The 26,322-nt window shown below is 33.3% G+C and overlaps 3 protein-coding genes across 3 annotated transcripts; 1 reads left to right on the top strand and 2 right to left on the bottom strand.

The window, feature by feature from the left end:
- Positions 1–5,410: 5,410 nt before the first annotated feature.
- LOC122580356 lies at positions 5,411–8,717 on the top strand. The gene is made up of 11 exons (XM_043752627.1): positions 5,411–5,750; positions 5,866–5,949; positions 6,065–6,123; positions 6,205–6,337; positions 6,429–6,525; positions 6,618–6,684; positions 7,401–7,499; positions 7,581–7,670; positions 7,767–7,921; positions 8,215–8,316; positions 8,393–8,717. The coding sequence occupies exons 1-11, from the start codon at positions 5,534–5,536 to the stop codon at positions 8,553–8,555; spliced, it is 1,266 nt and encodes a 421-aa protein (XP_043608562.1). The 5' UTR covers positions 5,411–5,533; the 3' UTR covers positions 8,556–8,717.
- Positions 8,718–10,890: 2,173 nt separating this feature from the next.
- LOC122579561 (uncharacterized protein At2g33490-like) lies at positions 10,891–17,319 on the bottom strand. The gene is made up of 11 exons (XM_043751749.1): positions 17,070–17,319; positions 16,724–16,796; positions 15,299–15,373; positions 15,062–15,123; positions 14,915–14,983; positions 14,756–14,784; positions 14,479–14,686; positions 13,470–13,703; positions 12,794–12,847; positions 11,653–12,608; positions 10,891–11,118 (listed from the first exon to the last, which is right to left on the bottom strand). Exons 1-10 carry the CDS (start codon positions 17,181–17,183, stop codon positions 11,751–11,753), a joined length of 1,776 nt encoding a protein of 591 aa, XP_043607684.1. The 5' UTR covers positions 17,184–17,319; the 3' UTR covers positions 10,891–11,118; positions 11,653–11,750.
- Positions 17,320–19,811: 2,492 nt separating this feature from the next.
- LOC122578919 (glycerophosphodiester phosphodiesterase GDPD2-like) lies at positions 19,812–22,690 on the bottom strand. The gene is made up of 7 exons (XM_043750971.1): positions 22,340–22,690; positions 22,075–22,265; positions 21,682–21,741; positions 21,280–21,558; positions 21,093–21,188; positions 20,451–20,647; positions 19,812–20,353 (listed from the first exon to the last, which is right to left on the bottom strand). The coding sequence occupies exons 1-7, from the start codon at positions 22,446–22,448 to the stop codon at positions 20,134–20,136; spliced, it is 1,152 nt and encodes a 383-aa protein (XP_043606906.1). The 5' UTR covers positions 22,449–22,690; the 3' UTR covers positions 19,812–20,133.
- Positions 22,691–26,322: the final 3,632 nt, after the last annotated feature.

Below are 26,322 nucleotides of genomic sequence, written 5' to 3'. Positions count from 1 at the left end.
ATATATGATGTGACCGACTTAATAATTACTTCATACGGATCGAGTATTATATATTTTAAAATAATCCAGGGGGTTTAAAAGTACATCATTAGAGAGAAATGAACAAATTGAAATGTACGTACTAGTATTACTTAATTAGTTAAATTTTAAACAATAAAAATGGATAATTAGTCTGGTCCTTAATACGCGGTCAATCAACACAATAACCCATGTACATGCACATGCATGTTTATCGCCATGAATGAGTTCACAAAGAGATCTGAGCAGCTGAACAAAACCCACACACCCATTTTTTAAATCCAACTACAGGTGTATGTTACAATGCATCATTGCGATCACACTTGGTTTCCAGTACATGAGACAACTTTCCATTGCACGAATGCTTTTTCAATACCAAATATTATATCTATTAATATATATTATAAAACATTTTGTCTTTTTTTTAATTCTCAACCACTCATTTTTTTTTCTCTCTTTCATAAATCATTTTTTTCTCTAATTCATTCAAAATCTTTTATCTCAAAAACCGTATATCAATAAATTATAAAAATTGTATGGGTGTTCTTAAAATTTCATGCTCTTTCATTAGAGATGTTATTCGATATACTTTCGATGAATTTTTAAAATTCGAATGCAGAGCCCGTAGGGTTAAGGTATTTAGCTATCATACTCTATAACTTGACCTATCACCTCCACCATCTCACTGCCACAACGACACTATCTCTCGTGACAACAAGTTATACTACTCATAATATCTATACACTATATACAGTATGATGTATGTTTATCAGGTTAAATATTAACTAGAATTTAATTTCACTTTGGCAAAACCATATAGAAGAAAATTTAATTTTAATTTCATTAAATTTTAAGAAATTCTATAAATCAAACGGGTTTTATAAAGTTGAGTTAATTTCGATATACCCCTCTCAAAGAGCTAAGTATCATATATATATATATAATTTCCTTATTTTGAGAACCATTTTTTTATAAAAACCATAAGAACTCTTAAATTATACATTTGTTTTCATGTTTTTTTTGTTCATTCACATGTGAAATGATATAAAAATATATATTGTAGAAGAAACTTTTTCAAGAAACCTTCGAATTAGCATTTTATGAACTTGTGAATGAATTTGTTCACATGTGACAAACGGCTATATCTCTTATGTTAATAAAACAAAATTGTTTTCAAAAGCTATTTTTAGAAAAAGAATGAAATGGCAATCTCTCATCCTTTGCTAGCACAATTTTTTAAAAGATATGACATCATAATTTTTTGTATTTTTATTTTCTTATTTCTCCTTTTTACCCTAAACTCAATGTACGGGTTCGAACTGATTTAACTGTACAAACTCGGGTTGAATCCGGGTTTGATTAACTAGTATAAGGTTTCAAAATAAAATTTCTTCTACAACATATGTTTTTACAATATTTCACATGTGAATGACAAAAAAAAACATGTGTTCCAATATGAAATTTAAGAGTTCTCTCGGTTCTTACAAAAAAATGGGTTTTCAAAATAAGGGTCCCCTATATATATACGGCTTTTTTTTTTATAAAACCCATATGAAGAAAAATCACAGCCAAGATGAAGTAAACTCATAACCAAGATGAAGTAAAAATCAGAACCAAGATTAAGTAAGAAACAGAACCAAGATGAAGTAAAAATCAAAACCAAGATGAAGTAAGAAAGAGAACCAAGATGAAGTAAAAATCAGAATTCAGAACCAAGATGTAGTAAATTATAACCCACATGAACACTTAAAAGACTTCAAATCTTTCACCAATAATTTCATACTTCAAAAATGGATTAAAGACACACCAATGAAACCTTCCATTCATAAGGAAATTACATAGCCAAAATCTCGACAAATACATTAACCAAAACTCATTATAAAAGACAACGCACAAAATTAGAAATTTCGGCATGACCTTTTCGTAAAACCTTCGTCAAAACCTGTTGTGGATAATGAGTTTTTAAAATACATTCAATCATGATCAATTCATTACTATTACAAAATGACCCATTATAATTGACCAAAATTCCTTGAATCTAACACTTGACATAACAAATATTTTACCAAAACAATCAAATGTACCATGAGCCAATAGTTCAAAGGTGTCTCTACAGATCCTATCAATATTACCAATTTCTGCCTTAGCTAAAGCAATCAATATCCATAAATCAACTTCAAGCTTCAATCTTTATATTACTTAACTTTGCTTCCGCTTCCGGGACAACCTATAAAAAGGTAAACAACTAAAAGGTAAGCAAAGCTTAGTGAATAATCTTGCATACGTTTATACACACGAAGGAGGGCAACGCATAAAGGATATTACATGTAGCCTATGGCACCGTCGTACCATATCTACATGCTAACCTTTGTACTTTAACGCATTACATGGATCCATATAAGCTAATCAACACAATCAATATCAATAATCTCAGGGTTCTTAGGCCTCATACATCATATCTCAAGAGGTTCTTAGGCCTCATAATCACACTGCCCCAAATTGGGCTCTAACGCCAAATCGAGTACCATACATGAAATCCATCATCATATGGTAATCGGCCCGACTCATATATAAAGGTATGCAAGATACTCACCTCCTCCGCGACAACCAAAATCATAAATCAAGATGACCGCAAGAATACCAAATATGTATGCTTCAACCTAGCAATATATCACAAACGCATATAGGATCATCAATCACATACTAGGCCGTCTAACCATAATCAGTAGCATTTCAACAACCAACCCATCATTTACAATCTTATATTAATCTTGGGTTGGTTCATATAACATGTATCTCCTATATCATTATCATAATGCCAACTCACTTTTATAACAAAATCCCCATTTGTATATTTGACTAAGCTGCCTTCAAACGAGCATAACTCAAGTTCTACTCACTCTTTTTACTTGATTCCAGTTGCCAAATTTATATGACACATATACCTATATTTTATTTTTAGTAACCAATATGTAAATTGTCCTACAAAGGTGACTTCTGGTCGTTTTAAAAACACAAACAATTGCTGTTCTTACTGACAAAACAGATTTGACCTTACCGACTTCAATGACCATAATCTGAGTTCTACACCATATTTTGACCTCATTACAGTGGCCACTTCAATTTAACACATTTAGGTAAATTTTATCTTCAGTGACCAAGACATGAATTAACTCGTAAAAATGTGTTTTACTCGTTTTATTAAAAGACACAAAATCATTTTTGCTGAAAGATCAGCATGACGCTACTGAATTCAAAAATTCGTAACTGGAGTTCTACTCCATCTTTTTAACCCATTCCGACGGTCAATTTGAGCTAACACAATAACCTACATTTCTTTTTAGGACTCAACAACTGAAAATTCTGTCATGGGGGTGATTTACACGTGACAAAGTGAGGGACAGAATCTGTCCAATTGGTTCTTAGTAACATTCATCAAAATCTAACATGCAACCCAACTAGAAACCTTATTTTGATTCAATTCAAGAACCCTAACTTGTATTATAGAAATTAACTTATTTTTATGAAAACCCCCAAATTTCCCAATTCAATTTAATAGCAAGAACCCGAATTTTTAAAGAAAATCAAGAATTGGAATTAGGTTATGAAGATTGTTACTTCAAGTACTCAAGGAATTAGACTATGAATTAAAATTTCTTCTTTCCCCCTTTCCTCTCTTGAATTCGGCCAGCCCTTCAACCAAACACAAACCCTGACTTTTAAATTTTGATGCTTGAAGATTATTATTTCAATCTCGAAGGAAATCTTGAATTGTTTAGAAGGATTAGATTTGATTTGGATTGGAAGAGAAGAAGAATCAAGAAGGTGTTTTAGGTGTGAATGGAATGGCGAGTAAGAGAAGAAAATATGGCTGGCACATTCTTGTTATGCCAAGACCCAACTCAAATTTAGTGGGTATAACACCCGCTATCCGCTAAAATTCCAACTAACTTAACCCTATATTCAGAAATAAAATACTAGGAAACTATTTGAATGTCAAAAACTATTAATAAGGTTAATTTTCGTTGGCCTAAAAATTTTAGGATGTTACAATAACGCCGGAGTAATTCAGTGGAGTTTTTTGACGGCGGTGGTGATTACCAATCAAATTTGATTGGATACTGGTTAGCCGGAGTAGATCGCCGGAGTTGTTAGAAACTCTGGCGATGGTGACCGGAATAATTCATCGAAATGTCGCCGGAGATGAAGAGATCGGTGGAGATGACAACAGTAAGGTCTTCCATGTGTAGGTTTGCTTTTAATCTTAATCATTGATGATTGTTGATTAATGGTTGAGATTAGCTCCTTGGATCTCACCAATTTTTATGGTTCCTTATGAACACAACTCTTTATTCCTCTAATTCATTCAAAATCTTTTATCTCAAAAACCGTATATCGATAAAATTATAAAAATTGTATGGGTGTTCTTAAAATTTCATGCTCTTTTATTAGAGATGTTATTTGATATACTTTCGACAAATTTTTAAATCCGAGGGCGGAGCCCGTACGACTAAGACATTTTGCTATCATATTGTACGACTTGACCTATTACCTCCGCTATCTTACCGCCGCAATGCACGGATACTATCTCTAGTATATATATATATATAGGGCACCCTTATTTTGAGTTCTCATTTATATACTCAAAACATGTTTCATTTAAAACCATTGTATACATTATGTATTGAAAACTTGTATTTTGAGTATATATGATATATATTTAAGGGTTTATAAAGAAAAAAAATATGAGATTTAATTTTTCTATAAGTTTGGAGAGAGTCGTATATAAGATATTTCAGATTATATGAGTATTTTTTATGGGCATTTTATATTATATATATATATATGATGGAGGTGACGGCGGTGGTAGTATTGTAATGGCGGCGGTGGTGGCGACGATGCCGGCGATTGGTGGCTATGGTGGTGGTGATTATATGTTCGCACAATGTGGCGGTATAATGACAACGACGGTGATGGCGGTGGTGGCGGTGGCGAGTGGCGATTGGTGGGGTGGCGCCGAGTAGTGTAGGTTATAATGTGGTTTATATTGTTAAATGTTGAAATGTTAAATATTGAAAAGTTAAATATTAAAAAGTAGATTTGCTTTATAATATACGAATAGTATAGATATAACTATAAATAGTATAGATAAGGCATTTTAGATTATACTCTGTATATAGTTGAAATATTAATAATGCATTTTCAAACGTCTATAAACAAACCCCCGGCCATGTGACTCCATAACATGCACAAGAAGCTTCATAACTACTAATTGCTGATTTTCTTCATTTCTTCTTCGCCATATATCACGTGCTTTGCCCATATTTCCCTCTTAAATTTTTAGCAATTAATATTTACAGAAAGAACAGTTATACTATACCTGTGTGTTGTACTCATATATATTATGTATATAGAATAATATTGTATTATATATGTCATATAATCTAAAACCAACGAAGTAACAAGTAGGTGTTTTGCAAGAGCTAAGCTAGCTAGCTAGATAGTGAGCAAAAAAATGGGGTGTGCAATTTCCGTGTATAGAGTTGGAGGCAATAATAATAATAATAAAAAGCCGATGAAGATCCCTTTAGTAACCATACTAGTTCCTTCTTCTATTCGTGTTCCTACGAATACTAATATTTCAAAATCACTTAAAGGCCTTGTTCCTAAAGATCTCGTTGATCGTCTAACATCTTTTAGAAGTCAAATCGGTCTTCTAGCCCAACAAACTGGTAATTAATATGTACTTTGGTTTCCTAGCTAATATATGTCTGACGTCTATATATATAATTAAATATATATCTTCTAATTTAGAATCATCTGTAAGTCTAACAGCATGTTTTATAGATATTGCAGATGTATCAGCTGTCCCTGAATTGCTTCGTGCATTGGAGGAATATCTGCCTTTGTTCGTTGGCCTCACTGATCAAGGTTGTTTGATCATTTATTATTTTGATTAATACTATATTTATATATGCTTAAGGTGTAATCAACTAGTAAATACATGTATTCATCTCATAGTTTAATTTGTTTGTTAATTTACTAGAGCTTGGCTTTAGAGAACTCATTGAATTCAAATGGAAAAGTATAGACGATGGACGACAAGTAAGGACTATACTATTTATGTTCACGGAGATTGATTATTATGTAAATTGTGATCTGATCTGTATATATTGTGATGACCAGGAAGTATGTGTTGCGGATTCATGGTTTGAATTACTATCTGTTGTTCATATGATGGCTATGTTGACCTTAATGGAGGCAAATTCAAAGTTGATTCCTGATCAAACTGTTTCCACTGAAACAGTCGAATCTACAGGTTTATATATAACCTTCTTATGCATGTAATAAAATAAAACCAACCTCGAATCCATAAAATGCCAATTGATATGTGGTCTTTTTAATTACAGATAACATAAGGTGTGCAGTGGACTTATTGGTAAAAGCAGCCGGGTACTTGCAATTCTGTCTTCGGGAAATTCTTGTCCAAATTCCACCTCATATAAGGTATGTTAAGATTTTTGATGAACCAAAGATAGTTCACAGTTGCACATTTTTATTAGTGAAATTGTGTGATTTATCTCTAATTTCATGATCAGGATGAAGCTACCTGTAGATTTGCAGGAGAATGTGATAGAGGCTGCTTATATTCAAGCACTCGGGCAGGTATGTTCTTTTACAAAATAGTTTTTTGAACAGTATAGCCATTATATTGAACTGTGTACATTTCAATCTACTTTAAATGCGAAAATCTTTTTGTGAAATGCCCAATTGGTTTAACGTACTGTACTTGGAATCCATGATCACTTGTTAATCGCACCCAAAGTTACTTTCTATTTGATCACCATAAACTCAGTAGCTGATTCAGGCACTGTAATCTGTGAAAGGGGATGAAATATTACATTTTGATTATTCTTACAATTTTGGAGGTAACTGTTTTTTAAAATTTAACACACCGCAAAACCTTCCTGGCTCTGCATGATTTGAATATCAATTTTGATCAAAAGTTGAGTTAAATGGACAGAGAAGATAAAGTCTTAGCCTTAGCTACAGATTAAAACATGTCAAATGGGCCAACTGGGTCAAAAGTCACCCAAAGTTTTCTTGAACGCTTGTGATAAAATAAGTTAGATGTTTATTTTCTTAAGGTGGTTGTTATAATCCTTTTAATACATTACTCCTTGAAAAAGTCAAAACAAAATGGACCTGAAAGTGTTGTAGTGGCCTAACCTATGTGAACCGTTTGGACAAAACTAGTTACCCGTTACCTAGCTAACTCCTCTGACCGTTCATTGTGGCACCTCTATCTGGGTCCATCACTGCATGATCAGCTCCTTGAAATAAATATAAACTATACTCATACTGTAAATGATGACTTTCAGGGAACGGAAATGCAGCTTGCTTCAGCAGTTGAAAGTAAAAATGCCACTTTATCCGTTAAGAGAAGACTAGCATGTGAGCAATTAAGTTATTTCGGACAGGTACAAACTTCATCTTTTGTTGCCACAATTCAACATCTAGATCTTATCAGCCAATCGCTAATGCATTCGTGTTTCAACCAGGCTCATTACTGCTTGTCAACGTGTGAGAACCTTAATGGATATGGAAAGAAACATTTGTCATTCATCAAATGGAAGTACCTTGAAGCAAAGGTTTGCATGGCCAAACTAATTACAGTAATTTATAATACCGGTTTTCTCTATTGATGTGCATTAATCAGGATTCTGTTGTCTGATATTTGTAAATAGGCTGCAGCATATTATTACCATGGTCTGATCACAGACAAGGGTACCGAACCATCCTGCCATATCAGTGCAGTTTGTTGTTTTCTAGCAGCTGAAGAGATTCTAACAGAGAGCAAGAAGGCCTGCTTAAACTTTTGCCTAGCACTTCCCATAACAAGGTTAGGTTCATGATATGAGGTATTTAGAGGTGGAATAATGGGTGGGGCAGATAACCAACAAAATGCCTTCGGATGAAAACTTAAGACTTTTAGAATGGGTCGGGTCAATATCACACTTTTTCCGAGTGTCACATATGGTTACAAAATTTATATTATCTCAATGATAGTTTTTTTGAACAAAATTGTTTAAGAGGTTCAGATTAAGATACTTATCTGTTTGACCCGTTACAGATAAGTACACTCAACCCATTTATAAGTAAATAGGTTTTATCTATTCACTTGATGGCATGCAGGGCTCCGGCTGCATGGGGTGCCATGAAGCATTTAAATAAGAAAATTCCAGAAACTGCAGCTAAAAAGTCTCAGATGTATGCTTACCTTTTAGAGGAAGAAAAGTAAGTGGTCAAATTCATTTCTTTTGTTATCATTGTAAATTATGTGGTGCTAACAAGAAGATGGTGATTGATGCAGGAGTTTGGATGTGTTACCGGACCTGCCTGAGTTTGAGTTGTCATTAAAAGCAGACGAGTATAAATTGCCAGATAAAGATGCATCATGGGAGAATGACAAATGGATAATACCTAATCAGACACTTAAAACTCACTTAACAGACGATGAAGAAGATGACAACTGAGGCTAGCAATAATGGTGTTGGTTGTTTATCTTTCCTTTTTTTTTATAAAGAATGCAGAGTGTTCTGTATAGAATTGAAAGAAGATATTTTGAAACACATTATTAATTAATAGTGTATGATTCATATGGGGTTTCTAATGTAATGGGCTCCTATTTTGGTTCATTAAACTTCTGGCTGAACTAGTGCTTTTGTTCATATTCCAAACATCTAGCTAAACCTGTTACCAAAGAAAAGGTTAAGGGCAGTGTCTTCTCAAGCTGTGGTCCTACAATTGATAAGGTGTTCGGTTTAAGAGAAATCCACACAAAAGGGGGTGTTTGTGACCGTACGTAGATGCACGAGCAACAATTCACTTATTTCTATGAGTTTAATCACTTCATTAGCTATTTGGCTTATATTTATATATCAACAGCATAGATAGATGATACCAGATACTGGAATTTTTTGGGTTAATTAGATTTTTTTGGATAAAGTTTTGCAAAAAGTTTTGCAAAAACGGACGTTCAAAGATGAAACTTGTAAAACCAGTTAGTCCAGAGGTGAAAACACCAGCTTTTGTCATGTTGAAGACCGGAAGTTCTACAACCGGTCCTTGAGGATGTGGACATGCGATGTGGTCATTCAGTGTTGTGGATTGAAAAGGTGGAAGACCCGGGTCTTAGTACCTCCGTCCTGACCTGCCTGAGTCAGTTAGAATGGATGTCACATATGTGGGGTGAAAATAATACCTTTTGGTTTTGTTGGGGAAGATGATTTTAACAAGGTGAGCCCATCATCTTATTTTCACCGAGTTCTTTTGTTCCTCTGTACCTATGGCTAGCTCAACAACACTCTGGAATTTGCAATAACTTGCTTTCTTGAATTCTTGTTATGGATGATTGGTTCAGACATATAACTGTTTCCTCTGTAGTTGAATTTGATTACAGTGATCAGATGAAGATTCCATTCTTGAAGAATTACTTATGTAGAGTAGGTTGGAATTTCATTTCCTTAAACAAGGAATATTTAGCTAGCTAGCGAGTTAAAGGCGTCTGCTGATAGGGCTGATATTAAAGGAGAGACTGCAAATCAATGCATACACATTCCATGAGTGCGACCTAAAGCTCCAGGGAGATACTATTACTGATTCGGAAAGCCAATTGAAACACATGGTATGTTCATTTTCCATGGCATTCAAACAATCAGAACGTATTCCATTCCACATAATACCTTGTTTTCTAAGTGTTATTTTGTATTGTTAGGGAGGAAGCAGGAATTGAGAAAAGGGGAGAAAGCAGAGGAATTGTATTTACAGGTAAAGAGTGAGGTTGAGAAATGCCTTGATTATTGCAAAAGTAGAAGAGAAGAGGACCCCTACAGATATATAATATCTATCGGGCTACTAATGGTGGTTTTGATTCTCAAGTTCAAAACCACGTTACAGTATCATATTATATCATCTGTGTTAAAAACAGATACAAGTACTGATCGAATCTGCTATTAACCTAAAAATGTAAGTGAGATGTTGAGCATGCATCCACTTGACAACTCGGTTAGGGTTCCATTATAGATTTATAGAATCCAAATTTAAATGATTTAACAAGGCTCGATACATTCGTACTCAATTGCATCGCCCATTGAATGATATATAACATTGATTCAAAAATATTCTTATACATACCCATGCAATTTACGCATTCAGATTGGATTATGGAATTTAATTATCTCCCTCGTGTATATATTTCACACATATTACATGTATATAAATAGCATTTCCTGTTAAGAGTTAGATGTTTTTGTTTGATAGATTTAGGAATACTAGAATACAGAGGAAACACATTGTGATAAATGGGTTTTCTTTCTACAATTTTTTTGGTCAGCCTCTCATGGTCATTTTCTGTCAAAACGCTCATTTTTTAAACCAACACCAGCTTAGAAAATCTTAGTGTACAAGACTTACGATTATAATTACAAGCAATCACCTTTTATGTACATTTGCATGTTTCATTCCAAATGACCAGGAAACTAACAGGTGTTTTCTACAAGCGGCAGTATCCTCTCATTTGAAAGAAAATTTTATCATAACTAGCTTTGCTTTCATGTTCTCATCAGACATACCAATAGACCCATAATTGATAATTGTCATCCTTTAATCAGTTAACCTGTGCATTGAAAATGTCCTTTCCTTGTAACCAAGAAACAGCCATACATTGTTAATAAACTACTAATAAGAACTATTTAATCAGTTAACCTGTGCATTGAAAATGTCCTTTCCTTATAACCAAGAAACAGCCATACATTGTTAATAAACTACTAATAAGAACTAACAACCCGCTAAAACAGAAGAGGAACAAAATACCAAAAGATATGTCAATGAAGATTGTTCTGTTAGATATTAGGTATAGAAAATACAGCTACTTGTGAACAAGACAAAACAAGTTGTCGACCAAAATCCATAATATTTGGGAGTTTTATGCACATCTACTACGTCAATGTATTTACAAGCCTCTACTGATGAGCAAAAACAAAAAGAAGCAATAACCTAAATGAATATGCTTAAGCCTGTCTAGAAATCAGCTTCAACCTGCAGCCACAAAAATTAAGAATGACAACCCAAGCATTGAGAACAAGCATGTGATATCACATAATGATTTAAATGTTAACAGCATGCAACTTCAAATAGGTTCAACAGACATCGAGTCAAAACTGAAACTCTCTACAAAAACAATTTAAAGTAACTTAACTTGCAGAACACATAATGGTTTTATAATAGAGGTTGCATTATGGATGGGTGGGTCATGAGTTGAAAACAGGGTGGGATGGGTTAACCACCATTTTGTGTCCAAATTTTGGTTAAATAGCTAACATGTTAATTATAATTACAAATACTACACTATAGTTTCAGCATAATGATTTAGAGTGATCTATCTATTAAGAATTAATAGCAACCTGTATGACCAGTTAAACCCATTGAGTCATTGACCGGTTCCCCTCATACTAATTTCTCTATGTCTGACCTATTCAGAAATAAACACAGCACAAAACTGACTTCTATACGTAAACAGGTCAATACGCCCACATGTATGGAAAATAAATAGCACATAGCATTCTGAAGTACCTTTAATGGGGCCTACATGAGAGGCTACTTCTGTAACAGTTGATATCAGCTTGATATCTGGAAAAAAAACTGATGCAAGTCTCCGAGAAGCTGCTTCTTCATGTCTCATTGTTACCAGAGGGTATGGAAAAGCTTTTTGTAGCAACTGAAGGTGGAAGTGGAAGAGGAGATGGACAGGTTGATGTTGACATAGGACGTTTATTCGGTGGAGAGATCTCTTGATTTTTTGATAATAAAGGTGCTGAATGTCCAATCAAACCACTAGAAATAGTAACAGGTTTCGAGAAGGGTAAACTACCAGGGGGCCTAGGAAGCTCGTGAAGCTCACTTATTTTAGGTGAAGATATAAGAGGTGGAGAAACACTGCGGGGCACACTCGCTGACAAATTTGGCTGGGAAACTGGTCCCCGAGAAGGCGGCTGAGGAAGTTCAGTAGGGGTAATGGGCCCGCTATTATTAGATACCATTTTAAAAGAAAATTGCTTGCTTGGTGGTAATGGGCCAGAAAAAGATTGTCGTTTGGCTGCTTTACTATCATTTCTGCTATAACTATCCCGCTGTGAGAAGGAAAATCTTCCAGTGGGAGCAGGTAACTGTATGGACGAATTAATACCGCTACCATCTTTTATTGATGACTGGACCTTTGAGCTCAAAGCAGATGTTGATGTGTTATCATCACCGGTACGTCTTAAATGCTTCTCATGGTCAGGTGGCAATGGTGGCTGTAGATTTTGAGATGAAATGGAATGCGGAATGGATGTAGAGGGTCTTGAAACTGGATTTCGGGTATCCACAATGGGGGGAGGTAATACATAGGAGTAAAATTTTCGTGGGGGTTGGGTTTCTTTTGGCCTCTCGGATGTACCAAGCTTTTCAGGAAATAGTGGGGCAGAATAACTGCTCACTCTGGCTTGTCTACCAATAAGCTGTTCCCCTTTGGGTTTATTCATATTTATCTGCAGAAATCAAGGATGGTATAATGATAGTAATATAAAATAAATGAGAACCTAAAGCAAGAGTTCGTTCATCTATTAAAAAAGTACTGGCAGTGCGAATAAGTGCCAATGGCCGAATCCCGCTTCATAAGAAGTGATAAGTTTATATACTTGGAGAACCAAATAAAATTTAATCATCTTCTTACCTCCAAATCTTCTAAATTTGAAGCTTGACGATATAGAACATCTACCTGGTCCAACTGAAAGAAGGAAAAATAATGCATGTTAAGTAAAGTTACAGCTACATATAGACAAGCCAAAAGATGACAAGATTATGTTAAATAAAAAAAGCCATAAACGCAATAAAACTAAATGTTATCGAGATTTTTAGACTACAAGGCTAACATAGAATTAGGATGTCATTTACCACTTCTATCTGAAATTTACTGGGAAAATAATAAGGTGTTAAATATTGTGGGATATAAATTTACACCATATTGTCTCGTACAATCCAGGATTCCAGGTAGACATTAAAAGACGGATCATATAGTCATTGAGAATCTTCTCTTAGATCAAACTGATAAATGTATACACATGACTGCAGTACCAGATGCATATAACCAAAGCAGCAAAAGTCCTAATTTATAACATCATCTGGTAGTTACAACTTACGATATCTCACAGTATTATAATATCAATAATAATGACTACTTATAGCAATCGTTGGCTACATTCCACACACAGATAGAAACTTTTTATACAGATACTGTATAAACTATCAAGAACAGGCACTAAAAACTATACAAGTAGATTAGACATCATCAAATGTACATGTAACATCTCATGCACAAAAGGGTTGCCTAATTTATGCACAAATTTTACCTCCATTGGATTTGGTGAGCTCCCATCATCATCGAGTCCTTGTTTCTTTTGTTTGTAATCAAAACTCAATTCTCCATCATCGGTACTTTCATAGCCACTCATAGGTTCATCTCCACGGGACTCTCGATCAGGTAGTTCACTGAGTTGGTAATCGATATGATTCTTTTCCGCGACATTTCTTATGAAAGGTTCAACTGCTTCAAGAGCTTTAAGTCCTTTGCGAAAGAAATTCACCTGCTTCCAAGGATTGAAATGGGGAAAAGATCAAAATTTCGTCCCACCGTTTGGCCTAGAGATGCACAAAATTTCCAGCCTGGTCTTTGTTATGCCCACTTCTGCCTTATAAAAAACTGCCTAATGTCAGCCCAATGATCCTAGACGGGTATGAACAGGGCCTAAATATTTTGGAGAATGTTTATTATGTTGTGGCTAGCCCTTTGGGCCATTGTTTTAAAAGATTTATTTAGCATTGTTTGCTTGATTAAAAGATATTAAGAAATGAATTTATATGACAGGACAACAATGATCCGACTTTAATGAACCTGGACTTAATGAACATGGGATGAGACCCCAAAATATTTATAAATCCTCCATTCCTTTAAAAACATATTAGTTAATTTTTAGACATAGCTACTGTATACTTCACAATTATTTATCTTAACAGTATTAACACTTTAGGGGATCAAAAACTACAAAACAAGATAACATACAAATTAAAAAATGATAAGCAAAACAAATTAGCCCTAGTGTATCTTTAAGCCCTGTCCTACCTGGCCTTGGGTTTGGCTTTCGGGTTTGAGCCTAGCCTCTCCTGGTCCCAACTGGGCTTTTATTAATAATTCCAGGACAAAAAAGAACACTAAGCTTGGGAGCAGTCCTGCCACGTGGACACTTTTTACTCCCAAATTAGGGAATAATCTACAGCATTGGGCCCATTTGTGCACCTCTAAGGACGAGAGTTTAGAAATACTGACATATAAACTGATCATTAGGGAGAAAAATGTAAAACCTGAGCAACGTGGTGACGAGCAGCTTGTGTTAAAAGACTGCGACATTGTCCCTCCTTAAGCGATTTCACACGAAATACACATAATCTAGTCACTTCATCATATTCCTCTTGAGCTTCTTGTAGTTTTTGAGCAATTGAACTTTCAACTTTTCCATTTCTCAATTTTCCTTTCTCTCTGTGTTGTGCCATCATGTATTCATACACCTCTCTGGATATTAATACTCAGTTAATAAGCATTTAATGATCACATATACAATACAACAAAAACGGACTTCACCTTTTTTCATCGCATTGAAGTTTCATCTCCTGTACCAGTAGCAGAGCAAAAAAAAAGATAAGCATCCCTACAATATTGCTGAGTGCTGATAATACGAGAATACTTGCATAATAAAAGCAAATACTCGTAAACGTTATACGTGAAAACAAAAAGACAGACCTCCACTTTCCGTAGCTCACTGAGAAGAGACTCTGATGGATTGGTAATCGTCACAATTACATATGAACGCTGATCATAAGAAGATTATGAGAGGTTGATCCTTGATATAAGAAATTATTAAGTAGCAATAAGACAAAAGGTGCATACATAACTATCAGCAATTTTCTGAAGTTCCAATTGCATATTTCCTAAAGTTGATAGCACTTTTCCTGAACAGAATAAACATGTGTCAATAAAGCTTATACTAAAAAAATTTATAAAGGGATGTGGAACTACTGTGTAAGTGTGTTACCATTTGTGCATAGACAATAAACATCAGAATTGTAGTTGTGGATACTAAAATTTAAGATATTATGTTTAAAGCAATCAAACAATTTTTATTACCACATTCAGGATCAGAATCTGCAACGTTTTTTTCCATCAAGCAGTTGCCCATTTCATTTAGTGACTCCGAAAATTCTGAAGAATAAGTATTCATTAAGAGTTATTTATTTGCATAACCAAATATGATATCATGGGGAACTGACAGTTATTAGGGTTAAACAACATCATGTCTGCAAATGAATTTATTGGGTCAATAGTCAGGATTTACAAAATCATTCAATGTAAAACGATGCATAACAAATTGATACAGCAAACTATGGATTTACAAATGACAATTTTACATTGGTGCAGCTTGCAAACTATGCATTTATGACATATTGTATTTCTGCAAAGTCAACACAAAAGTCGGTGTGTAAGTCTTACAAGAGACGCCGGTGTCCAAACTTGGAAAAACGACACTATAGATTCCGTATGTTTAAGATCTAAGACTTATCTTTACTCTTGGGGACCAGGAGATACATTTAATTCTTTCATGTTTAACATTTACATCCTCCATTATGGGCTAACTATCTTGTGACGCAAACACTATAATTATCTTCTGATGTCAACGCTATATAACTATAGCCGCTGCTCTTGGAAGCCTTGAAGATACACTTACTTCTTTCATGTATAACATTCCTTACAAGGGCATACGCATACATCCTCCATTATGGTCTAACTATCTTGTGACGCCAACATCAAAACTACCTTCTGATGTCAATACTATAAAACTCTAGACGCTGCTCTTGAAAGTCCTGAAAATACACTTACTTCTTCCATGGATAACATTCCTTCCCAAGGGAATACGCATACATTATGCGCTAACTATCTTGTGACGCCAACACTAAAACTATCTTCTGATGTCAATACTATAACTCTAGACGCTGAACACTCTTTCTCGCAGGTCAACATAATCACATCAGCAGCCCCAAATGCAAGCATTAATCACAACTGGAATTCAAATGATACGCCAAATAACTAGAGCTAGATTCTCAGCTGCATCAAATCATAGAAGGCTGATTTCAGCTTAACGGAAATAACTCCTAAAAACCATCTATTTCGCTTGATTAAACCTTGTCTTTCAATAAGGTTGATTTTCTGACAAACCCAACCAGGCAACGCCAGACCAGTCCAAGCCCAAGCTCACGTAGCCAGTCCCACTAACAGTGACTCAACCCACTGTAATACCCTCACGAATAAAATTTGCTCATAAATTAGGTTCCTCCTTGATTCCAGTATAATTGGACTTGGAATACTTTCCAAATGCCCGTCTACTAATTAATTAGGGCACTAGGCTCAACCTAACCGTTATGCAGCATAAAAATGGCATATTTCTTGCTAACCAAGTAATACTTACCATATATACCATTATACTCAACTATGCTAAACTTAACCTAGATGCAGCAAAATTACAACATTTTAACAAAAACCAGCTCAAATACTTACCATATATACTATTTGCCGTTGCTGCAGCCGCAGATAATAACCCATCATAACAGTTTCTCATATCTTGCATATCCTGTTAAAAAAAAAAGAAGCATATAGCAAATCACATTGCACAAATACATTTCAAAAATCAACAACAACATTACACACATATAATCAATATCAAACCCTAATTCACTTTATTTACACTAATGATATAAATCACGGAAGGCGAATCGCACACCACAAAAACCACTTCACGTCCCAACTTTTACAGCAGACTATACAATTACATCGAGACAACGATTGCAGTGCATACAATAAAACATTAGATACATATATATATATATAAAATCATGTAAGTAACCTTAGAAGCTAAAGCAAGCTCATCAATATAAGGAGAAGGCTGATGATGATACTGGTGATGATCTTTCACATCACTTTTCTGCATCGATAATTTTCGCCCTAGCTTTCCTAACATTTTTCTATTTATTATTGTTGATTATTCTCAAATCAAACACTAAATCGATACAATCATACAAGTATATATCTATATATCTTAGTCTATACCTATATATGTAGATTTTATATATGTATATCTGTAGCTGCTGTAACAGTTAATTAGAAAAAAACTAAAAAGAAATTCTAGATTTATTTATTTATAAGGAAATCGATCGGCGAATGTGTGTGTGTTTGAAGAAGGTAGTTTGTTGTTGTGGGAATTTGGTAAAGGAAGAAAGAAAGCGGTGGTGTTTGTTGATTAATAATTAATTAATTTTGGTGTGTTATAAGTTTGACTATCTATATCATATTAGTATCATCCATCTATTCCTTCTTCTTAATAAATAGTATTACAGTAGTTATTCTCTTCAAACTAATTATAACATATGGCCACATTGATAAACAGATTCTTAATACTTAACTACTACTTATTACTATTAATTCAGATACACTTAATGATAACAAGATTGTTATTATATTGGCATTTGTTTTTCATATGTTCAGAAATACGTACTAATTGTTTATCATAGCTTTTTAGTTTGACTTTGATTTAATTTTTGGATGTTTGACTTTCCTTTCTCTATTCTTCATTTTCCTTATTTAAAGGATAGGACCGGTCATGTTAATTTATCAACTTGAGTTTTTAGTAATCATAATAACATGTGTTATGTTTTTCTTAACAAAAGATTTGGACACTAACAATATTTTTTTCTTACAAGCAAATTTCAGTTTTGAACAAACCTCAATTATTTTTGAGAAAATCCTTGTTTTCAGCCAGAAAATATCTTCCTCACACTCGGATTTAAATACCTTAAAGTCTCAATTTTCCAAATATCAATCTATTTATTGATTACTGGTGTATTATATGTGACGTTATCTGATATTTTTTCAACCTCAAGTGAATCTCGTATATTACAAATTATCATCCATGACATTGAAGTTACCTAACATCCATAAATTGTTGGTAGTTGTTAGGATAATTGTTAGAGGTGGCCAACTTGAGAAAGGAAAGTGAAGTGAGGTGTAAAATGAAGAAGATAGAGTGTAATGTAATCAAGTAACGAATTGATGGTGCAATTAAGCCTCATGAAGTTACGGAATGATCCAGGAATTAAACACTTTAAATAATGATATATCAACAATATTATTAATGTATGCATCAAGCAGTAACTTGATTAGGCCTCGAAAACTTTTATTTACAAGTTTTATTTTGACGTATCACATATATTATTTTTTTTTATAAATACACCCAATATTTTAAAGGGTTTTGTTAGTGACAGCCTTTAGGGTTGTCAGTAAAAACTAATTGGGTGCATTAAAATATGTACCTTGCTGTTAGAAAAATCAGGGAGCGGTTTTTAATATATAATGTACAAGTTTTTAAACATGTAATATGTTGTTAGTGACAGCCCTTAGGGTTGTCATTATCATTTTCCTATTTTAAATGATGAGAAACTGAAGAATAGACGTGCATGCATTAAAGAAAACAGAAAGAGTAATTTATTTTAAACATCACAAGATCAATATCAATCCTTTTTTGTTTTTGTAAAGTTAGTTTCAATTCAAATGTGCTTGAGACAATTTTAACCAGTGATTTGGTGGACCTCCAACCCCCTCTTCATGAAAAACCTTGAGATGAGATCCCCAAGACTCGAACCCGAGAACTTGGGGAAAAATTCACATCCAAGGTCCACATATAATTTATAAGATACTCCTGATCAACCCACCTACGTTGAGTTGATTAGATCAATATCAATCTAATAATAGAAATGAATTCTTGTTCATTTTGCGTTGTAATGCAAACCTCAAAATAGATTGACAAAATACACATTATAGTTTTAATACCAATGACACTGACACCTAACAGGCTAACATAGCCACCGAAATTTCATTTGTCATGCATACTCATTTTTCAATTGTGCATATGTCAACCTCTAAATTTGCTTTCCTTATCCCTAAGACGACGTTATCTACACGTACATCGGTACATGTAATGTAAGAATGAGATGAAATGAAAATTGATTCCAAAAGAAGTAATGAAATACTTTTAGTACTAAGCCCAACATTAACAAAAAACCAACCCAACAAATTAAATAAACTTGTGATTAATTATACCATATTAGTGACCCTAAGTCCCTAATAGTTCGTACTATAGTGGAAGCCCAACAATAATGGTCAAGCGGGCTACAAACAGACCTTATTGAGCCCAATGGCTCTTGATTGATCCTTTATTCCTTTCCCCCGTTATTCAAATAATTTTGTCATTTTGTGTACATGTTATCCTCTCTGGCTCTATCACATTTCTTACATTCGCAAGTAACATTCTTTAGATTAGCCAACAGCCAATGGAAAACTGTTTGTGTCACATTGTTATAAAAAGAAAACACAATTACAGTATGTTGGAAAATGATTCAAGATATTCTATAAACGAACACATTACTTACCTCTATGTTTATATTATTATCATTTAAATGAAGTGTGTTTATTAGTTCTCAATACATTTGGATTAATACTTTGGTTTACTAGTGCATAGATACTGCAATCAAAGAATCAGAGACCCAAAGAATATGAGAACTTATAATCAACATGAGAAAAACACACAAACATGTAAATAAAATTTTATGTTATTTCGAATTCCTTTTTTGGGGCAGAAACTGCTTGTACAACACAATTCGTATCAACGATCATGAATCGTGATGATCGATCACTCTCCCCCCTTTTTTCTTGCTGTTGAAGATCCAAGAAATCACACATGGAACTCCACCACTCTCACTAATCCTAATTACCAAACTCTACTTAACTTCCCACATAGCCTTAGCCCTAATAGTTTAAAATTAATTGAATGTTGACAAAAGAAAACATAAAAAATGAAAATGAACCGGGCCAAAAGCTAGTATAGAATGGACTATCCGAAACGAATGTACAGAGTTTCAGTGCTGAATAACTTGGGAGATCAAGCTCAGCAGAAACGGCAATTCAATCTTATTGGTTTTCTCCTTCACTTGTAATCCTCCTTCCTCTCCTTCTATGATGGTCTTCTTGTTGCTATCACTATACGCCTTAACTGCACTGGTGATTTCTTGTACTAAATCAACAATCACACCCTCGATGCCCATAAGATATTGAACATGTACGGCTTCAGGGACATTACTGTTGGAATATAATCAAACACATTTCATTAGCACCCGTTAGTTAACACAGTACCAAATAATAGCAGTAAACATTTGACTTTTAAAAAAAAACTTACTTTAATTTGCCATAAGTAAGTAGGGAGAGATTAGACTCGTTAATCTCTCTTACTACAGAAGGGTTTCTAAAAACACCCTTTACTTCTGAAACAATGCCATCCAATCCACCTTCCAATGCCAGCTTTTTAGCTTCTTCTAATGAGTTCATTCTCACATCATTGAATATCTCATTTCCTCCGTTCGTCAAGAAGTACACCTGTCGATTCATTTCCAATTAGTCAACATTATTTGCGAATCTAAAGATATAAAATGGGTGTGACAGTCGGGTTGGTTAATAAGTCAAAAGAGCAATATGGGTGGGGTGGGGTCAACCTAATAAGAACTTTAGTCTGTTTATAATCTCATATTGCATATGATTACAAAAACAAGGTTGTTATATATAAAACCGTTTAAAACTTCATATTGTATATGATTACAAAAACTAGGTTGTTATATATAAAGCAGTTTAGAGCTTAATATTGTAACCGAATAGTACACAAACCATGTTGTTATATATAAATCCAATTTTCTAAATAAATTATTTTCAATGAATTTTGACCCATTGAGATAGCAACCCACATTGATCCAATTACTCATATAAGGAAGGATCTATATTGCCACCTCCAAGATCACCAGTACAGAGAATGAGAATAAAGACTAACCGGGTATGTATTCTGAAGTTTTTTCATTAGCAAGGCCACATCAGGCTGGAAAGTTGAAAAGATTATGGGTCTTTCTTGGGCGTTTCCATATACCACCTGAATTAAACGAGAATCAAAACTTAACCAACATAATATTTGAACAAACAACATAAAAAAAAAAAATATGACTCTTTTAAATATATGTCACCTTCAAAATGACTTGAAGAACATGAATGAGATACTCTTGTTCATAAACAACGTGATCGTCGAATTTCAACTCAATGTTGAATCCCAAAATAGGGTTAACTTTTTGGAATGCTTCTTCTAGAGTACAAAAATGATCGTCAATTTCAACGTCCCAACCGACGATATTTCCATTGGATTTTCTCAGCAAAGATTTGCCAATGAGGCCTGTTTCTCTCTGAGGACCATAGCTAAAGAATTCATTCAAAGTCAACTCAGTAATCCTCTTTTCAATTACGGTACCCTGAAATAGTAATTCGTTCAAATTAAATATCTTAACCTCCGAGCTAGATTCATTACCAAGTTTATAATGTTTGACAAACAATGTGATATATTTAATTAATGAGTTAAAGAATAATAAACTTACATTGTCTTCAGAGAGGAGGAAATCGTCATGGAAAATGACCGGGGTGTCGTCTTTTGTCACCTACAAAACCGATCACAATTTCTTGTGTTCACTTTCCAGCTCTTGTTTTCATACCCAAGATTTATGCATTTCGTGTTTTCTATAGTTTTAACATGAGACACAGTTTCGACCCCAAACAACAGGTAAACTTGATCAGATATATTTCATTAATTAACTAGTATTATAACTTCCTTAGGAAAAGAATTCAGTTCTATATATAATAATTATAAAAAAAAATACATAAATAGTACTCGGAATAATAATTAAGTGGGAAATATTATACTCGTATAATATATGGAGACCGAGAAAAACCAAACATTTTCAAAGAAATGATATACAGTATTAGTAGTATACCTGAACATCAAATTCAATGTAATCAAGTGGGTGATTAGCAGCGTTATTGAAGGAAAGAATTGAATTCTCTTTGTAAGCTTTCATTCTCTTATCAGTTGACTGTAACACATTCATACCATGACCACGGTGACCCACCACCATGAATTTCGGCATCACTTTCCGCCCATTGTTACTATTGCTCATATCCAATCCTGTATATATGTTAATTACATTCTGTACTAATTAATCATCAAAATATAACAAAAAGTGAAGAAAGAATACCAACCAGTAGGAAGACGGGTGGCGTAAAGAGACAACGAGGCAGCGGAGGTGTCGTTGACTTGGTCAAAATGTGGCATGTCGGAGACAAGTATAGCAGCCTTGACAGCAGCCATTTTGTGTTATGTTACAAATTAATAATTAATAAAAATGAAAAGATTAAAAGAATTAAGGAAGGAGAACTAATAATATTAGATTATGGTTTTTGATGAAAAATTGGTGGGAAGAAAAAGAATTTGGTGATGGTATTTATATGAGGGGGGGTGATGGGGGTTCCGATTTCGTTCCTCACCGTCACCGTCACCGTGACAGCGACAGGCGGTAGGAAGGATCTCCTATTGGAATATTCGTTTTGTGTCTTTCTATAATAAAAAAAAGTTTCTTATCTTTTTTGTCTTTTAATAATGGGTAAGGATTAGCATGCCATTAATTTAAGGAAATCGTGTCTTTTGACCCACACATTTCGCTTCTATTTTTACGCTTTATTGCACGTAAAATAAAAGATGGAAGAAACACGTCAATTGATTGTCCTTTCTTTACTTATGGAGTTTTTTCCGCTCGCTTTGAAACAATTTTACTCGTTTCTTCTCTTTGACTTTCTTATTTTCATTTTATGTTATTTTTCTTCAAAACATCGTCCAAATTCGAACTTCGAGTTCCACTTTTATTGTCTGTTTTATGATTATTATTGTTATATCCAAAATAGTTATTATAGTTATAAACTTTTCATTAAAATGCATTTATTCATTTATTTGTTGCATCTTTAATTAATAATAAAATTAATTATTATTTCTCAAGGTAATTATGTATTAAATGCAACGAGAGGGATACCATAAGTAGCGGCGGTGGTGACGATAACGTTATGATTATTAATGTAAAAGTGATTGATATAAAAAGAAGATTTTGTACTTATTTTAAAGATTAAGAGATATATGTGTGTTAATAATTTTATTAAAATTATTATGTTAAAAAAAAACTGGTCTTAACTAACACCTATATTAAGATAAAAATTTTATATCGGTAGATGTATTGTAGGATCAACGGAGAATTTTTTTTTATTTCTTTCATTTAGTACATTTAAAACTTTCTTCAAATGTCATCGGATGATTAATAAATTAGATACGTAGATATTTTTAAGCAGTCAAATATTATTTTAGGTTATTTTATACAATAAAATCTAAGCAAATAAGCAACGAAATAGAACAAATAAACTTGTCAATTGTTTGTAATAAGTTATTAAGAGTTAATAAAGCTAAGCAACGCAAGAAAACGGGGGCAGGTAAAAACACAAAGGGGGTTTGAGGGAAGTTAGTACATAAGTTAGGGTGACAAAATGTAAAGTCGAGAAATGAATTTGTTGAGTATTTTTTTGAACAAAAAGAAATGAATTATACTTATATAGGATAAGAATAGTAGTCGTACACATGACGTGTAACCACGACTGTTCCAAATATTTTAATACCACGAAACTCACATGACCACACACAAAGAATGACATATAATCTCGTATCGTAATTAAGATAACTTTTCGTTGAGTCAACCATTACTCGGCAAACAATATTTATCTCTTTCAACTAGCTAAAGAAAATTGTATGTATTGATCGGCATTATGTATTTTGGCAAAAAAAAAAAGAAAAAAGAAAATAGTAACTTATAGAATTTTAGATGACTTTAAATTATCCTTAATAACCTAACATTCGTATGACCGGCGTGACTATCAAAATCCCCCATATAATGTCCTTAAAAAAATCCTTGTTAATATATTTGAAAGATCCTTTGACATATTTACGATTCTAGAAGGTTGAAACTAACAATATTGAAAAATTATTGGCAAATCCAAAATGTCAATAGTCATAGAGGTTGGACAAACGCCTTATCTAGTAATCTTTGTTTTCTTAGTTGCCATTTGCCAAGGGAAATCCAAGTCATGCTGATGTGTATTTACAAGAAGAAATTGGTTGTCAAGTTATATGTGCTGTAGTGTTATGTGCATAATTGAATATACTTATACTAGGATTTTTTTACCCGCACGATGTGTGGCTGTTTTAAAAAGGTGCTCAATAAAGTGAGATTTGAGTTAAACTTGCTTAAAAAAAATTTAATGAAACGTTTAATATGTGAACAAATGTGTTAATGGAATGGATCAATAATGATCGTAAAAAAAACATATGGACGAACAATCTATTTAGTTTCACTTAATTAAATTAGCAATAACGTATTCATTATCCAATCATTAAACTAATTGTTACATACACTTGTTTTGAACAAACTATTCGTATACCATCATAATATTTTTCTCATCATCACAATGAAAAATTATATTGTTAAAAAACAAAAGGAAAAAGAGATTATATTAACCATTATCATAAAATTCAAAAAAAGATAAAAGAATTAAACCAAAAATTGTACATAATTTCCATAGTGATATGAACGAAAGAATTAACATAACTCTTTCAGAAAGTTATGATATTATACAAAGCTCTTAACTCATATAAGATGAATATAATTTAGTGGTGATAAAAAAACTTATAAACTTTAAATATTGTCACTAATGATTAATGCGATGAGAGTTCCAACTAACCAACGGCCTGAGCAAACTTTCATATAATCACCATAAAAAAACGAAAGGAACCTCATATAAATGTTGAATAAAAAAGATAATGAAATATCATTAGGTATAGACGTGATTTTTTAAACTAAAGAAAAAATATCATTTTATCTAATGAAAAGATCTTAGAATCTTACAATATATATATATTTATTTATTTTAACATATATACGTTCATTTGTTTTCTAAATATATAGTTTATTTAAAAACAAATATGGAGTTGACACATAGAATAAAATCTTATGTGGCAATTTTTCAAATTAGTTTTAGATTGCAAGAGGTTTTAAAATGCTTAGTTAACTATTGTTTTATAAGAGTTTTAGATAGATATACTATGAATAACTTAAATTATATTATTATATACATAATAAACATAAAAGCAAGTGTATAGAATTAGGTGTTAATCATTGAATAAACTAAAGCAGGAGGGCTATGTTGAATTATTGTATTATTTTATTATGTTAACATAGATTAAATATTTGGTCATAAAAACGTGAAAGATAACGATTGTTGAATTAAATCGCATGAAGTGTCGGAGATAAAATTATATTATATTATATTATATTATATATTATTTTATATATATATATATATATATATATATATATATATATATAATCTAATGATTGGTGTAATAAAGCATGAGACACGACGTAATGTGATGTAACAACTATTTTTAATCTGCTGATTGGACAATGACTAGATAAACAAGTTTCCGCAACCTAAGCAAAGGAATGAATTATGAATAGGAGCAACTCATGTTATCGTGATGACATTTTCTGTCATGTTACAGATTTAAGTGATGTGAAATTAAATCATTCTTTCTGTTTTGTGCACCGGATCGCGCTAGGGATTGATGGGGGAATTTGTGGCTTTGATTATTAGCGGTTCCCTGAAAATAGAGTGTAAGCCTCTTTACGCCAATCAAAGCCGGAGTGTAAGTAAGTCTCTCGTCCCATCTTGTCTCCTCTTATATAGGAAGGAGAGTCCATAGGGTGGGAAACTTCCTTGGAGATAGGTTTTCCCATGATTAAAGGAATAGATTTATCTTCCTAAATTAGTTGGAACCGATCGTCCTTATTTTAGGGAAGAAGAGATTTAGGTAATCTCTTCTTTATTTGAGTATTATTTCCAGCTGGGCGTCTTTCCCACGCAGGTTCCTTCGTAGCGTTGCGGGTTAACACTTGTTTGTTTGGCAGGCCCTTCGTAACATAATATGGATACGCCATCACTCATGATGTACATATTGTAATTAACTAATTATGTGTGTAAATGTGTAAAAAAAGTCCTCCAGATATAAGGGAAATTTAGAATAACTCCCAATCTCATGATGTACATATTGTAATTAACTAATTATGTGTGTAAATGTGTGAATTAAGTCC

This window comes from Erigeron canadensis, chromosome 8 (assembly GCF_010389155.1).
Source record: "Erigeron canadensis isolate Cc75 chromosome 8, C_canadensis_v1, whole genome shotgun sequence".
NCBI classification, from domain to species: Eukaryota; Viridiplantae; Streptophyta; class Magnoliopsida; order Asterales; family Asteraceae; genus Erigeron; species Erigeron canadensis.
The sequence above is the reverse complement of the archived record's forward strand: the minus strand, read 5'-3'. Positions and strand labels throughout refer to the sequence as shown.

Coding starts and splice junctions, on each gene's coding strand:
- LOC122579561 (XM_043751749.1), bottom strand. CDS start 17,183: ATGTTAGGAAAGCTAGGGCGAAAATTATCGATGCAGAAAAGTGATGTG. Junction 16,797..17,069: donor AGCTTGCTTTAGCTTCTAAG/GTTACTTACATG, acceptor TTTTTTTAACAG/GATATGCAAGATATGAGAAA. Junction 14,785..14,914: donor GTGAGCTACGGAAAGTGGAG/GTCTGTCTTTTT, acceptor CTACTGGTACAG/GAGATGAAACTTCAATGCGA.
- LOC122580356 (XM_043752627.1), top strand. CDS start 5,534: ATGGGGTGTGCAATTTCCGTGTATAGAGTTGGAGGCAATAATAATAAT. Junction 6,338..6,428: donor TGAAACAGTCGAATCTACAG/GTTTATATATAA, acceptor TTTTAATTACAG/ATAACATAAGGTGTGCAGTG. Junction 7,922..8,214: donor CTAGCACTTCCCATAACAAG/GTTAGGTTCATG, acceptor GATGGCATGCAG/GGCTCCGGCTGCATGGGGTG.
- LOC122578919 (XM_043750971.1), bottom strand. CDS start 22,448: ATGGCTGCTGTCAAGGCTGCTATACTTGTCTCCGACATGCCACATTTT. Junction 21,742..22,074: donor ACATTGAATTTGATGTTCAG/GTATACTACTAA, acceptor TCGGTTTTGTAG/GTGACAAAAGACGACACCCC. Junction 21,189..21,279: donor TTCTTCAAGTCATTTTGAAG/GTGACATATATT, acceptor CGTTTAATTCAG/GTGGTATATGGAAACGCCCA.